Source organism: Pygocentrus nattereri, chromosome 8, assembly GCF_015220715.1.
Source record: "Pygocentrus nattereri isolate fPygNat1 chromosome 8, fPygNat1.pri, whole genome shotgun sequence".
In the NCBI taxonomy this organism is placed as follows: Eukaryota; Metazoa; Chordata; class Actinopteri; order Characiformes; family Serrasalmidae; genus Pygocentrus; species Pygocentrus nattereri.
In genome coordinates, this window is record NC_051218.1 from 45,362,920 (window position 1) to 45,376,395 (window position 13,476).

At 43.8% G+C, this 13,476-nt stretch overlaps 1 protein-coding gene across 1 annotated transcript in view; it reads right to left on the minus strand.

The window, feature by feature from the left end:
- thoc2 (THO complex 2) overlaps positions 1-13,476 on the minus strand; it is a 90,329-nt gene that overhangs the window by 68,862 nt on the left and 7,991 nt on the right. The window contains exons 5-9 of the mRNA XM_037540326.1: positions 10,323-10,393; positions 8,503-8,624; positions 4,684-4,817; positions 2,462-2,622; positions 729-821 (exon numbers count right to left, since the gene is read on the minus strand). Of these exons, the coding sequence (XP_037396223.1) occupies positions 729-821; positions 2,462-2,622; positions 4,684-4,817; positions 8,503-8,624; positions 10,323-10,393 (581 nt within the window). The remainder of the gene's footprint in view (positions 1-728; positions 822-2,461; positions 2,623-4,683; positions 4,818-8,502; positions 8,625-10,322; positions 10,394-13,476) is intronic.

Consider the following 13,476-nt stretch of genomic DNA (forward strand, 5'->3'; position numbering starts at 1 on the left):
CCACTCGATTAGGTCAGTGACTCAAATCGGTCATTAATGTGATGAACCGGCCTGAAATGTCCTTCATGAGCTCCTCCTACTCAGCAACGTCACGTGACTGAATCACTGCATCATCAGCACAAACTAACGAGCAGAACGAGCTTCGCTGAGAAGATCATTAACTCTGATCAGCTCTCAGCTTCGTTATTAGAGCCAGACGGAGGAGAAAAAGGTGAGACGAGCTGCTTTTCCACCGTTTACAGGCTTTAACGTCTGTTCGGCGTGGTTGCCATGGTAACGCCGAAGGATGGTGCACATATGTATCCAAGTATGCATCCAATCTCAGACCACACATAAAAGTGGCTCAGGTCGGATTTGAAAAAAGATCAAATGTGTCCACACAGCTTTAAAAAAATAAATAAATAAATAAATAAATAAAAATGCATTATTATTCTATTTTTCTACAATGTGTTTATTCTTACTATGTGTGTGTTGTTTTAGTGTCTTATTTAAATTCACACTTTTCCTGTTTTGCTGTCCAATGTTATCACTACACTGAGAGTAACGCAATTTCAATAGTCCTGCGCGTATTGTAGTGTTGATAAAGCGGACTTGACCTGAAATTCAGAAATGCGCCACACCAGCCTGGTAATGTGAACGTAGCCAACCAGCGGCCTCGTTAGTCAACAGCGCTTATTCCTCCATCTTCACAAAATGCTGTCTAACCAGCCGGAAACAGAAGTACTCACATGCACGTAGAGGTCTTCCAGAGCAATGAGATTGTGCTGGAGGAGGGCGGCGGCAACGTGGTACAGAGACGATGGCGTTTCTCCGTTAGGTTCCTGAAGAGGGACCACAGCACAAAACACATGAGCACACATCCGAACACAGGGACACGTTTTAGCACAGCTTCTACCAAACATCTGCATTTTATAAATGATATCAAACTTTATTCATTTATTTTCCCTTTTATTTATGCTTTTGAAAGTTTGCCTCATCAGTTAATATGATTATTGGTTTAAAGTGGAGCAGATTTGCCTTTTTGATAGAAATTTCAGGCTCTTGTGCAGTCTCACTCTCTCTCCCTCCCTCACTCACTCCCTCCCTCTCTCACTCCCTCTCTCACTCTCTCACTCACTCTCTCACTCACTCTTTTTCTCTCTCTCTCTTTCTTTCTCTCTTTCTTTCTCTCTTTCTTTCTCTCTTTCTTTCTCTCTTTCTTTCTCTCTTTCTTTCTCTCTTTCCCTCTCATTCTCTCTCTCTCTCCTGGCACATCACTATTTGCATGAGTCAGGACTTAAAACAGTATTAAACACAGATGATTTAGCGTCAAGACGAGAAACAGACTGAATTATGACGGCCGTCCTGACCTCCTCAAACTACACGATCGTGGTGGCGCGAGCGACTCCAGCAAGACCCTCACGATTTTATTTCAACATTGCAAATTTGCCTGCGACAGTAAAATCGCTTTAAAAGTCGTTTGGTGTCCAGGCCTGGTCACCCGGTCACTGATGAACTTGCTATAAGATCATGAATTCCTTCAATCCAGCGACGCTGAGGGACATAATGCTGCACCACAGGACATTACATAAAACAAATGACCCAATAAGCCCTAGTTTTTGCCCCAAAGCCTGGAAAGCATAAAATTTACTTTTAATTTATAAAATTTCAAAACTTCCAGCAAATCCATGATGCTGATGATGCTGATGATGATGCTGATGATGAAGGCCTCCATAAAATACGAAACATTTCAGCTCTAGAAGCCAGAAGGGAAAAAAAAGGTAAAAAGTGATGAATAGGCTTCACATCAGCTCTGACTAAAGCACTCTTTCATCTTTGATTAATATGATTGAACTTGATATGAATCACAAGACTGTACAAGTCAGCAGAGCGAGAAGATACTCGACCGTATCCTTGTACCGCTGTAACTTCATAAGGAAGGCAGAGAGACTGACAAACAGGAAGCAGAGCTCAATACTTCAGAGTGGAATGACGAACCAACCACGTCTTGCAGGCAAAGCGACGTGCGACAGTCGCTCAAAAGGCTGCGGATCATTTTTAAAAGCGGCGTCTGGTGCTGACCTTACCTAAATACCTCCTGCCACGTAACGTAGAGCTGTCACGAAACCAGATCTTACTGAATCACCGCCGTCTGTGTCATTATTTGCAGGAAAAAGGCAAACGGAAAGGTTGACGGATGAAGCGCGTGTGACGAGGCACGTCAACTCTCTGACGCCGTCATGGTTACTGCAGCCTGGCAAACGAACCCTTCATTTGTGTTTAAAGCACCATGAGTCTGACAGGCTCTGCCCACATACAGACCTATACAAATTGCCTGCCTGTCTGAAAAGGGGCACTTAAACTGTTATTACAACACTTCAATACAATATTCTCTGACTGCGAGGGGCAAATGAGGGATGGATAAGCATGCAGGGCTACAGGCAGTTACAGTAAACCTGCTCCCGGAAAAAGTGAAACTCACCTGATGGAACTTGAACTTGAAGCCGAGGATGTGGCACAGGGTCTGGTGCTCGCACATGTAGGACTTGATCAGAGGTATGAAGAACTCGTCCTGGTCTGAACGACATTCATACACCTCCAGAATGATGTCCAGCACCCGGTTTGGGTCCAAGTTGAAGCATCCTGCGCAATGAAACAGGTTAGGACACGGGCATCAATAAAAACGAAGACCAGAACCCTGAGACGGCTAACGGGGAAGACACCAGCGTGTCCCTGGTACACCAGAACAACTTGGCCCCATGTCAACACAGCAGGTCAAAGTGGCCCAAATCTGATTTGTTTGTTTGGCTGTTCAGATGATCTTTTAAAATGTGGTCTGTGTGCGACGGTCTGAACAGATCAGCTCCTAAACTGACCCACATGGGCAAAAGAACAGCGTCACGGCTCATCCAGAGGTAAACAATCACGCCTGCCAACGAACGCCAGTCGCTCCCGGAGGATCAGCTTCATCTTCACCAGCATCACAGGAGCATCATGAAGCTTCACTGACCGACAGCTGGGCTCGTCACCCAGAATGTGCTCGAGCCGTAAAAAGGTGCGGTCACTTCTTCGGTTCTCGTCCTCGGATTCTTTAAACTTCGCTTCCAGACTTTTCACGGTTCTTTGACGCTGCGGCCTCGTTCAGACATTTCTTTAGAAATCTCTTCAAACACGGAGGGTTTTGGTCTTCAATGTTTGAGTCTCAGCGGTGCAGAAACATGACAAACGTAGAGCTGGATTAACGTAAAAGTGGCGTGAATTCCGATCTGGCTGTTCAGACGGAGTCGCACTGCTGCAGATTAGACATGCCTCAGATTTCAGTCCCACATATGAAAGCGTCTCAAATGTTTTTCTCTCTTCAAACTGACACACATCTGTGTCACACATGAGGAAACAGATCAGATTTGGGTCACTTTTACCTGCTGAGTGAACAAAGCCGGAGGTTTTTCACATCTGCTTATTTTGTCCTACTTTGACAATGAGAACCAACTAATATACAGTAATACAGTGTCTAATATACACTCATGCCACTTTAAAAGGTTGGCCCCCCTTTTTCCTTCAGAACTGCTTTAATTCTTCGTGTCACGCTTTCAACAAGGTGTTGGAAACGTTCCTCAGAGATTCTGGTTGGTTATTTGAGTTCCTGTTGTCTTTCTATCATCTGGAACCAGTCTGCCCGTTCTCCTCTGACCTCTCACATCAACAAGGCGTTTTCGTCCACACAACTGACCGCTCACTGGATATTTCCTCTTTTTCGGACCGTTCTCTGTAAACCCTAGAGATGGTTGTGTGTTAAAATCCCAGATCAGCAGTTTCTGAAATACTCAGACCAGCCCGTCTGGCACCAACAACCACGCCACGTTCAAAGCCCCTTAAATCCCCTTTCTTCCCCGTTCTGATGCTCGGTCTGCACTTCAGCAGGTCGTCTTGACCACCTCTACATGCCTAAATACAGTGAGCTGCGGCCGTGTGATTGGCTGATTAGCTGTTTGTGTTAACAATCAACTGAACTCAGACCTTGATTTCCACCATAATGAGATAAATCAGTGTTGTGTGCTTCATCTGAGGGTGGACGGGACATTTTGGTCTTTGTAATGATGTAAATCATGAATTCAAAACGGGCTGTTTTTGTAGCCTAGTTTTCATATGAGGGCTGTTCAGACAGTGGAGCAAATCTGCACATCTGGCAACATTAACAAGGTCTGTACACAAAAAACACTTAGAAAGAAAAAAAGAATAATTCCATATAAATTTGCCATTTTATGAGACCTATAAAATGAGTCGCCATGTAATATAAATATATATATAATAAAATCAATTTTGACATAATATTCTTCTCAGCAAAGTGTTTTCGCAGAAGCGTTTCCGAGAGCGCCAAATCATCCAAATCTGTTCCTGATGGACTTCAAGATTTCAAAACTGTAGTTAATTAAATAAAATGGAAGTCATTTTTTTACCACGTTCTGCCTGCGTACTGAAAGAGTAATTACCGTAGTGATCAATGCTCATCTAGTCAGATTGCTTACGATTATGATTTTGTAATTACTCAAGGTCAGGCCCCCCATTATAGTCAAGTGAAGAAGTTATTACCAATCAGTGTCACAGAATATACATGGGCTCCTCAAGATATAACAAGGCAATGAAAACGAAGTAGAGCATATGGGTTGAGTGGGATATAATGAGGGTCCGCAGAGCACAACGTACCTATTAAAGATTTGATGCTCTCCAGGACGAGATGGCTGGTGACGTTGCCCGTGAGGTCCTGGCCCAGCTCAGTCACCAGCTTGGCGTAACCTTCGTTCTCCTCCCGTAACAAGTTGAACTTCTGCTGTTTGTAGCTGCAAAAGGGAAGATGAAAAGATGACACTATTCCATGCGGAGGTGTTTCAGCAGGTGAAAAAAGCAATAAGCTCAAATCTCATAGCTCTGGTGGCTCCTCTGAGACAGGCCTGCATCAGTGAAGGAACCGTCAGCATGTCTGTGAGCAGGAACGGAGAAGGCTGGGGCAAACGCTAACGGTGTTCTTGAGGATTTGTCAACACAGCCGAGCCACAGAGGACATAAAACAAATTAATCCGCCCCCGACGCAGTTCTGCTCGGTTATCGGGTCGAGGGGGTGACGAGGGGGTGACGAGCACGGCCCCAGAAGAAAGGTAAGCAGGGCACTCAAAACTTGCTAAGAACTCTTAAAGACAGACCAGCACAAAGACACAAAATTAAACATTGTCAGGGGAGCCCAGTGCAGCGCTTTCCATTTAAAAGAAAATGAGGTGGCAGACAAATTACAGAGTTGCAATGATTTCTTGAGGCTCACGCGGGAGGCAGCACTTTGGAAAACGAAACAAGACAAACGCAGTAGATGAAGAGTAATAAAGAGCAAAGTTAAAACGCCTCGTAAACTCAAAAGGTCTAGGCAACAGCCTACGGAAGGGGCGTCAAACTCAACAGTGGTGGGCAGTAACTGAGTAAATGTAATTGGTTTCTGTACTTTAGTATTTTTGGTGTATCTGTACTGAAGTTTCTCCGTTCTGGACTTTTTCCTTTCACTCCACTACATTTCAGAGTCTAATATCCAACTTTTTCCTCCTACATTTTGAGAAATCTGTCGTTCCTTTTGGTTTCTGTGTGTATAAAAACGTAACATGTCAAAACGAAAGAAGCGCAAAGCCAGAGCACCAATCAGGGCCCAGCGGTCACTTTGTTTAGAGCTGGTTTTGACCTGTTGGTCATACCGACCCAGTGCAGCACGCGGTTCAACGTCAGCGCAGCAGCGTAAAACTTTGGGAGAGTCTGTTCAACATAAATGATGAACTAACCTAACTTTGTGTAAATAGAGCTCAATATAGAAATATGTCCACATATGCAGTCGAGACTGACGCGGCTTTTTTCTGAATTTCTACAAACACCATTTCATTTTATAGTAAATGAGTTTGGGCTGGTTTATGTTTATGAACAGACGCCTACAGATCAACATAGTAAAGGAGCTCATCTGTGATCCTGAGTTTAAAGCCAGTTTTTATTCAACTTAAACTTGGAACTAAGTTGTAAATAAATCTGAAACTGAAACTTTGCTTGTGTGTAAAAAGTGATTTCAGAGCCACTCGGTTCTCCCTGATGGAAACTGTTTACCTTCAGTGTTTTGTGCTTCTGATCATTTTAATAGACGTATTTAAACCCTATACATAACTATTTATGTCAGCATTCTTAAGACGACGTTGTATTAATATCAGGTGAAATATGCCTGGAAACCACCCCCTCTTCCCTCCATGGCGTGGATAAGATGATTGATGTAATTATGTATAGGGTTTAAATGTTTAGTGCTGTATTATTATTATGTCAGTACAATGTCATTTATTTCATTAAACATCTTATGTCAGGTTGCGAGAACCGACATAAGCACTTAATACATGTTCAAGTAGTGCTTCATAAACACATTATTCAGTGCTTATGAATGTGTCATAAAGCCCTTATGTAGGTAGCCTTCAAATAAAATGTTACCCTTGACTTTGACTCAGGTACAAGTTTTGTGAACGTCCACCACTGAAACTCAACCAGTAAAAGTGCCATATTACAAAATCTCAAGTCTGTGGGCCGGAGAAAAAAATTATTATTTTATTTTATTATTAATAAATGTTTTGCTGTAACCCAAACTGGCCATTGTTTATCCAAAATATGCAAAAACCCTCAACGGTAAAATAGACACTTGTGGCAGACCTTGAAATATTACTTGGACACTCAAGATATTCAAAACGTAAATGTCCACAGGTGCTCCGTCTTTTAAACGTAGCTATTTGCTTGAATTAGACACCTGGCATCCTTTCTTTCCTGCAAGTTCCTTGAGCCTTGGGCTGAGTTTCTGAGCTGCTGAGCTGATGTGAAGCTTTTATGGCGGCTGAACTGCAGCTGTAATGCATTTTGGTGATGTGACTGGTTTGGAATTACTGAGAATTGTGTAGAACTGAGGCGTAACCGCTGTCCCACAGGCTGCTGTTGGGGTAGGAGAGTCAGGGCACATTTCTGTGCAGTGCATGCTGGGGAATGTAGTGCAGGGCACTGTGAAACAGGCTATTATTAATAGAAACTTAAAACATTTGTTTGACACGAGGCCTACAGTATCAGTATCATGCATGAAGGAGGCTTTTCTTATAAAGCCCCCAAACTCTGGAATGATCTTCCAGAAACTGTTCGGGACTCAGACTCAGTCTCGATCTTTAAGACTAGGCTGAAAACTCACTTGTTCAGTTTAGCTTTTGGTAGCTAATGTTCCCCTTAATGTTCCCCCTAAATAAAGGCAGCAGATCCAGGGGTCCATGGACACAGGGAATTATAGTAAACTGAGACGCTGGTGCTGTCGTCCAGCTGCTCGCACGCGGTCACTCAGGTTTGTGGACGGTGGAGTGGAGGGACGCCAGACTGTCTCAGAGTGCTGCCGTGTCTGTGTCTCCTTCTGGTTCTCTCCTGTTAGTTAAGCTGTTATAGTTCTACCGTTCAACACGGCGGAGCAGAAACTGGTCTGCAGAGGAGACGAAGTTCATGCTCTGATCTTTAAAAGACGGCGGTGGGACGGACGTCCAGCTTATGCGTCTCAGATCACGACGTCTTCCTCTCGGCCTTCTTTAATAAGGACGTGTGAAGGACGTTTTCCTGAGTCTGACGTCATTTTAAAGCAGTTAAAAACACAATCACTGCTCACTGCTGCTCATCTCACTCTGACTGGACTCTGGTGTTGCTGGTTGTCATGGTAACATCTACTCCAAGTGGTTCTCCATGCATGCACTTCAGTTTGGATCTGATTACTTGTAGTGAGCATGTAAACAAAGATTTTCCATCAGACTGTTGAGTACAGTGAGAATAAAGACCTCAGTCTTAATCTGTAACCTGACTATATTCATCGGATTGGCGAATGTCTTCGCCAACGATCAAAACAAGGCATTTGGAGAACGCTAGCTTCCCAAGCTAGCTGTTTTTAGCAGCTGGCTAACCTGAAGCAGCGCTCAGTCACTCGTCAATACGGAGAACTGATGTTACTGTAGTTTAAACAAGACACAAAATCACCAAATCAGTTTTAAATGCACCTAAAAGGAAGATAAACTGTTATAACTACTACGGTTACTACTAAAACTAGTATGGAGAAATCCAGTCGTCTGCTGGCTGGTGTTTGAATAACACGATGTGCTCTGATATGGATGTGATAGGAGTCACGGCAGTAAGGCTGGGTTTCTTTCTTAAATGATAAGTATTATAAAAACTGTGGCTGTGCTTTTCCAGCTGGTAAAAACAGCTCACCAGAAGCTTAATCACCAAATTAACTGCACCTAACCACTCAGGAGCAAAAACCAACCTTCAATCTTGAAAGAAATAATGATTTAACATTTATCTGGATATTTATCTGACTGACATGAAATTTGTTTATCGTAATAACATTTTTGGCCATATCGCCCAGCTCTAGTGAGAAGTGCAACAAGCTCTTCGTTTGATCGAACGTCATGTTTAGATAAAACCTGTCAGAAAAGAAGAACTCACAATAGCTTGGTCTTAATTTTGACGATCTTCTGGTTGAACTGCAGGGCTTGTTTGATCAGGCCAAGGGACTCCAAGGTCTCCGGGTCGAGCCTCTCTTTGAGCACAGCATCAGGAACACAGAACTGCAGCAGAAACGGACAAAAAACAGCCTTTGAATTACTTACAGTTTAAGGCGAGCAATACAACTGGGCTTGGCTGGCCTTCTTTAATAAGGACATGTGAAGGACGTTTTCCTGAGTCTGACGTCATTTTAAAGCAGTTAAAAACACAATCACTGCTCACTGCTGCTCATCTCACTCTGACTGGACGTGATGCTGGTTGTCATGGTAACGTACACTAAGCGGTTCTCTACGCATGCACGTCATTTTAGACCTGATTACTTGTAGTGAGCATGTAAAGAGAGATTTTCCACCAGATTGTTTAATGGAGTGAGAATAAACACCTCAGACTTCATCTACAGGGTGACTCAAAAAGATTCGTCCGATTATAAAATGATTCATTTCTCTTGTAAATCATTCCAGATCAGTGCAGTGAGCTGTAAACGGTGTAAATGAGCATAAAGTTTATTATGTAGTTCTACAAGGTCTCAGTCTGAACCTCCTCCAGCTGTACGGACGACATCAACACCACAGTCAGACTCATCCCAGACTGGACTGAGCGTGTCGGGCGTCGCTGCTCTCACGGCTCTTTCAGTGGGATTTCGGAGATCATCCAGTGCTGTGGAACCAGCGCCGAACGCTCTGAGCTGCTGGAGCTTCACTGCTGATGAAAATCCCGCTGCTCAGTTCTGACGGATTCACTCTGATTGACGTGGAGAACGCAGAACGTTCGGCTCAGGGGTCTCAGCTCCTCTCAGACTGAAGGAGCCGGTCAGAGACTCTATGATCCCCTCTTACAGTTGGAGTGTGATTGGTTCCTCGGCGCCTCACGGCTGTAAAAATATGGTGCTTTGAATTCGGATCAATCTTTTGGAAAATCACCCTGTATAATCGGAATGTAGTCATTCGGACGGGCAAAAATCTTTGTGTGCAACAGACACAGTCATGTGATGAGATCAGAGATTTTAACGATGCACAGACGCCACTAAAACAGTGTATTTAACTTTAAAAGGGGGCTTACAGCTGCGTTTCATTTAACACTGCTGCGATCTGTACTGGCTAAAGAAATAAATGACTAATGCACCAATAACAGAGGATCTGTTTGCATATAAAGCCTACAGTGATTTGCACACCATTTTAAAGAGAGTAACGGATTTATGACTCACTCACCTAAGAGCAGAAATTACCCAGCCCTCCACTACAAACTGTCTACCTCTCAAACTCATTGTACTCCGTAGGAGAACGAAGACAGAAAACGAGCTCCGGCTCAGGGCTTCGCTCAAAAGCCTCTCCAATCCCAGCCTGAATGTGCAACTTTCCTTCGCTCAACTATTTCACATCTAATTATAATGCAATGGTCCGAGCTCCCAGGAGGAGCCAGTATTTTCTGGGGAGGAAAACGGCCTTTGTGAGCAGAGTTTAATTCTCCACTGGAGGACAGAATTTAGGTCACTCAATACCCTAATGCAGCTAATCTTCAGAGTAGGGGGAATTGTGCCGCAAGCTTACGTATGCGCTGCAAAGAAAATTATTTACCACAAAGGGCCAGCTCCCAGCTGCTGTAGCATTTTGCAGGGCTTGGCGAGGGTGAAAAGATGCAGAGGGTGTCATTATTTGATAGGGCAACACTGCCACTCAGTGGCGACGACTGCCGATGTGCACGAAGCAATGCATTCAGTACTGCACTGCAGTGAAGGCAGGGACAGCGTGAGCCGTACTTACCAAACACGCCCCCACCAGCTGGGTAAAGTGGTCACGCTTGTGTTTTTCCTCCAAAGATCCAGTCTCAATGTCTGTAGATAAAAGAGAAAAATGACAAAAGATAAAATGAGACTACAGTCCACATAAATATTACAGGTGCATATCAATAAATTAGAATGTCATCTAAAAGTTAATTTCAGTATTTCTATTAAAAAAAGTGAGACTCGTATATTACACAGATTCATTACGCACAGAGTGATCTATTTCAAGCATTTATTTCTTTTAATGTTGATGATTATGGCCTACAGCCAACGAAAACCCAAAAGTCGGTATCTCGGAAAATTAGAATATTATATAAGACCAATTTAAAATGATTTTTAATAGGTAAATGTTGGCCTACTGAACAGTATATACAGCATATGCACTCGATACTTGGTCAGGGCACCTTTTGCATGGATTACTGCATTAATGCAGCGTGGCATGGACGCGATCAGCCTGTGGCGCTGTTGAGGTGTTATGGAAGCCCAGGTTGCTTTGATAGTGACATTCAGCTCGTCTGCATTGTTGGGTCTTGTGTCTCATCTTCCTCCTGACAATACCCTATCAATTCTCTATGGGGTTTAGGTCAGGTGAGCTTGCTGGCCAATCAAGCACAGTGATACCGTGGTTATTAAACCAGGCTTTGGTACTTTGGGCAGTGTGGGCAGGTGCCAAGTCCTGCTGGAAAATTAAACCCGTATCTCCATAAAGCTGGTCAGCCGAGGGAAGCATGAAGTGCTCTAAAATGTCCTGGTAGACGGCTGCGCTGACTTCGGACTCGATATAACACAGTGGACCAACACCAGCAGATGACATGGCTCCCCAAACCATCACTGGATGTGGAAACTTCACACTAGACATCAGGCAGCTTGGATTCTGTGCCTCTCCAATCTTCCTCCAGACTCTGGAACCTTGATTTCCAAACGAATTGCAAAATTTACTTTCATCTGAAAACAGGACTTTGGACCACTGAGCAACTGTCCGGTCCTTTTTCTCCGTGGCCCTGGTAAGACGCTTCTGACGTCGTCTCTGGGTCCATGGCTCTGTAGCCCATGTCCTGGATACGTCTGGGTGTGGTGGCTCTTGAAGCACTGACTCCAGCAGCAGTCCACTTCTTGTGAATCTCCCCCAAATTCTTGAATCGCCTTTTCTCGACAATCCTTTCAAGGCTGCGATTGACCCTGTGGCTTGTGCACTTTTTTCTACCACACTTTTTCCTTCCACTCAACTTTCCATTTATATGCTCGGACACAGCCCTCCGTGAACAGCCAGCTTCCTTAGCAGTGACCTTTCGTAGCTTGCCCTCCTTGTGGAGGGTTACAATGACCGCCTTCTGGACAACGGCCAAGTCAGCAGTCTTCCCCACGATTGTGTAGCCTGCTAAACCAGACGGAGGGACCATTTAAAGGCCTCGGAAACCTTTGCAGGTGTTTTATCAGCTGACTAGAGCGCAACACTGAGTCTACGATATTGATCTTTTTCACAATATTCTAATATTCTGAGATACTGACTTTTGGGTTTTCATTGGCTGTAGGCCATAATAACCAACATTAAGCTAAATAAACGGGTGAAATAGGCCGCTCTGGGTCTAATGAATCTATAAAATATACGATACACCACTACTGTACAACCATCCTCTTGAAAAGTGGTCACGACCGCCCAATATTTTTGGCAGCAAACAAACTTCTAGGAGGTCTACAGTCATAAGATTTAAACAGTCTCAGTCAAATTACACGTTTTGTCGATTTTTTTAGTGAAAACATGCCAAAACATTCCCTACAGGCAACAACAATTTTAGTGTACAATCTATTTATTAGCTAAATATAAGAACTGCCCAGCGTGAGCTTGAGAAGTCGAATTATTGGGCCCATTAAAAATGTTACACTACTTGAATGATCATCTCACCTCAAATAGGAACTGATGTTTTAAGTTTTAGATTACAACGTCTTTATAGACCGGTACCATTTTCAGCTGAAGATGACGAGTACTAACCCTGACACCCCCCTACGAGTCATCTGATCCAAAATGACATGCATGCATTGAGAACCACTTGGTGTAGATGTTACCATGACGGCCAGCATCACGTGAGGTCCAGTCAGAGTGAGATGAGCAGCAGTGAGCAGTGCTTGTTTTTTAAAACCTTTAAAATGACGTCAGACTCAGGAAAACGTCCTTCACACGTCCTTATTAAAGAAGGCCGAGAGGAAGACGTCGTGCTCTGAGACGCATAAGCTGGACGTCCGTCCCACCGCCGTCTTTTAAAGATCAGAGCATGAACTTCGTCTCCTCTGCAGACCAGTTTCTGCTCCGCCGTGTTGAACGGTATAAACTCTCACTGTGACGCGACGCTCATGCAGAACGGACTGAAACTTTCCGATAGGGAATGTAATCGGATACAGGAGTTTACACGGATGATGTTCTTCTATTTAACAGATTATTTACAGGATCACCCACCTCGATCAACCGGATAGAAACTGTATTCCGAATGGCCTCAATCGAATTAGGATGTTCCGACTGAAGCGTCCACATGGACGTATTCTATTCCGATCGAGCCATTAGTCGGATTATTAACTGCAGGTAAATGTGGCTATTTGGAGTGCTGTATTCCCCGATTCTTAAAAATGAATTTCAAGCCCTGTAATTACCTTATTCTGTATTTATAATCAGATTTCTTTCTAGAAAAAAGGCGTTTCCATGCTTTCCGCACGCTAAAGACTCGGTCTGGATTCATTTTTATGAGCTTGTTATTTTATCCACGGTGGCATGTGGTGATCAAATTCAGCTCCACCACTTTAGCCTGTACGCCTCCTACAGAGCCTGGCATGAGACCAAGATCAAATTCACCAGTTATCTCCATGTCAGAGGTCTGAGACAAGCCACTAATTATCTGCGCTTTATTGGCAGCAATCTCGCCAACACAAACTCTCATAAGACAAACCTTAATCTTCTATTATCTACACAGCTCACCAAACAAAGCAAATCGCAGAGCACACATTTACATTCAGCGGAAGATCCTTAGAGATCAAAGCAGCCCAAGGGCTCGTTTATGTTTTGAGAGAAACCAGACTGGGAATGATGCACGTAAGCCAGGAGATTTGCAGACACAAAGCATACATGCTTACAACTAAGTGCTGCA